At 46.8% G+C, this 3189-nt stretch overlaps 1 protein-coding gene across 1 annotated transcript in view; it reads left to right on the top strand.

Moving 5' to 3' along the window:
• The window catches only part of fars2 (phenylalanyl-tRNA synthetase 2, mitochondrial), a 17960-nt gene extending 14994 nt beyond the window's left edge, over nt 1-2966 (top strand). The window contains exon 11 of the mRNA XM_068343888.1: nt 2306-2966. Coding sequence (XP_068199989.1) covers nt 2306-2444 — 139 coding nt within the window. The 3' untranslated portion in view covers nt 2445-2966. The remainder of the gene's footprint in view (nt 1-2305) is intronic.
• The last annotated feature ends 223 nt before the right edge of the window (nt 2967-3189 follow it).

Genomic DNA, 3189 nt, shown 5'->3' with positions numbered 1-3189 from the left:
AACGCAAACAGAACGCTGTCAAAACGCCATCAGAACGCCATCAGAACGTCACCAGAACGCCGTCAGAATGTCACCAGAACACCATCAGAACGTCACCAAAACGGCGTCAGAACGGCGTCAAAACGCCATCAGAATGCCGTCAGAACGACACCAGAATGCCGTCAGAACGCCATCAGAACGTCACCAGAACGCCGTCAGAACGGCGTCAAAACGCCATCAGAACGCCGTCAAAACGCCATCAGAACGCCGTCAAAACGCCGTCAGAACGACACCAGAACGCCATCAGAACGTCACCAGAACTCTGTCAGAACGCCATCAAAACGCCGTCAGAACGCCATCAGATCTCTGTCAGAAGCTCCTCCCTCCATCCCCTCTTCACCACTTCCTGTTTATCCGTCTGCTGCTCTCAATCCATCCTTTGCTGATGGATTAGTTCCAGGTAACTAAGTAGTGGGCTGGTAATTAGATTACTTTGTGGAGGTGTGTCTCCATCATGGCCCCGCCCCCTTTGGTGACGAGGAAATCCCTTATTTTTATTCTCATTCTAAAATGTAAAGGAAGGAGGTGATGAAGATGAGAGGCGGAGGAAGAGGATGGTCTGATTGCCCCTGAAGGCATCACGATGCTTTCAGGAGCCTCTCCACCTCCGTCAGCATCGATCCTCTCACACATCTCTCCATCTGAAGGAAACTACACCCCCTGTCAGCGCCATCCATCATCCACTTAGCCTCACTCTCTCTCCAGGCACCCCCCTCCCCCAGTGAAACATGACCCTCCCTCAAGCCCTCCCCCATCCCTCCTGTCTTCCTCCGTCACACCGTCTGAGATTTTTAACGTTTTGATGTCAGTTGATCCGTTTTTCTCTGGACGGAACCAAACAGAACCAGAATCTGTTTGGGTTTAGGATTAGAGTTTAGGATAAGGATTAGAGTTTGGGTTTAGGATTAGAGTTTAGGATAAGGATTAGAGTTTGGGTTTAGGATTAGAGTTTGGGTTAAGGATTAGAGTTTGGGTTTAGGATTAGAATTTGGGTTTAGGATTAGAATTTGGGTTTAGGATTACAGTTTAGGATAAGGATTAGAGTTTGGGTTTAGGATTAGAGTTTGGGTTTAGGATTAGAATTTGGGTTTAGGATTAGAATTTGGGTTTAGGATTACAGTTTAGGATAAGGATTAGAGTTTGGGTTTAGGATTAGAATTTGGGTTTAGGATTAGAGTTTGGGTTTAGGATTACAGTTTAGGATAAGGATTAGAGTTTGGGTTTAGGATTAGAGTTTGGGTTTAGGATTAGAGTTTGGGTTTAGGATTAGAGTTTGGGGTTAAAGGTTTGCATTCTGCTAACCTGCTGGTTTAAGTATGACATCATTGTTTAGCGCTTCATGCACTAATTGAATGATGGAATTTGCATGAAGTCAATCTAGAAACATACCAACAGCCCTCAGGGTATCATGGGAAATGTAGTTCTGAACCGTAAAGCAGCCAGAAATAGAACAGAGATAGATTGTCTCCTCCTATCACTCTACAGTGTGTGTGTGTGTGTGTGTGTGTGTGTGTGTGTGTGTGTGTGTGTGTGCAATGTATGACAGGGAACTGTGTGCTTTTCATGCATAATGCAGCATGAGTAAATTTATCACATTTAGTCTGTGCGTGTGAGGGGGGGTGGTTATACAGTTATTGAGTGACACCTGTAAGACACACACACACACACACACACACACACACACACACACACACACACACACACACACACACACACACACTCCTGTTTGGGCTGGATAATGGAGACATCAATTATTCAACAACAACAGAGTCTCTCACATGAAATAACATTCACTCTGAGTGTGTGTGTGTGTGTGTGTGTGTGTGTGTGTGTGTGTGTGTGTGCTTGTGAAGTTTGTGTACACAGGTATAATGTGTAATTGTGTTTGTGTCTCTTCATCATCGTCTTCATCTGCCTCTCTCTGACATTTCCACCAAGTGGACCGACGTTCAATTATTCATCAGCTCCTGGAGGGCGAGAGACCCGGGGGGGGGGGTCTGTCCTGGGGGAGGAAGAGGAGGAGAAGGGAGGAAATGAGGACAGATTATTGGGGGGATGAATGAGAGGAAGAGGAGGAGATTATAAACCTGAAACCAGGTGAACTGACCTGAAACACGAGGGGCGGGGCTGAGCTCTGGTGGGCGTGTCTGTGAAGCACCACCAGTCAGCTGAGTGGGGAGAGAGGAAGAGGAGGAAAACGGAACGTAGATTTGATTTATGATGAAACTCTATTAACGCCCCCCCCTCTCCCTCCCCCCACCCACAGGACAGGGAGGCGGAGCCTCTGTTATCGTATCGTCTACCGCCACATGGAGCGAACTCTCACCCAGCAGGAGGTCGGACTCGTCCACCAGCAAATCCAACGAGCCGCCGAGACTGAGCTGGGTGTGCAGGGCAGATACTGACACACACACACACACACACACACACACACACACACACACACACACACACACACACACACGGAGCTGTTAGCAGCTCCTTCACGTCCTCCGGTCTGATGTTTCGCCTTGGGGTGAATCGTGTTGACTTTAATACCGACGTCATGCTCCGCTTTTGAAGCTGCTGCTCCACACACACACACACACACACACACACACACACACACACACACACACACACACACACACACACACACACACACACACACACACACACACACACACACACACACACACACACACCTTCATCATCCACTCGGCCTGCTCCTCTTCCTCTCCGACGTGTCGTCTTTCATTTCCTCCAACATCCTGCATTGGTCGTCTTCCTGCCAGCTATTGAAGATTCCCACGTTTCTGCTGGACATTGAATGCAACACGCTAGCTGCTAACGTGATGGTTAGCCACTAGCTATCGTTAGCAGGTTTTATTTGAGGGTTTTTTTGCTTTTGTTTTTCTGGACGTTTCAAATCAATATTAAAAGTTATTTGTGGGAAGTTTCTTCTCCCTGTGTTTTATTTTACACTTTGAAAACCTGATCAATAATCTGATCAATAACTCCTAACAGTCAGATTCTTTACGTTTTATTTTTCTACCCGGCGACATGACGGCCTTGGAGCTCAGACGTGTGGATTTATGAGACTTTTGGACATAAAACCTTGAATAGATCATCGCTTGTCTTCCATTGGCTGTTAAATCAGAAGTTTAACAA

This window comes from Antennarius striatus, chromosome 20 (genome assembly GCF_040054535.1).
Source record: "Antennarius striatus isolate MH-2024 chromosome 20, ASM4005453v1, whole genome shotgun sequence".
NCBI lineage: Eukaryota > Metazoa > Chordata > Actinopteri > Lophiiformes > Antennariidae > Antennarius > Antennarius striatus.
The sequence above is the reverse complement of the archived record's forward strand: the minus strand, read 5'-3'. Positions and strand labels throughout refer to the sequence as shown.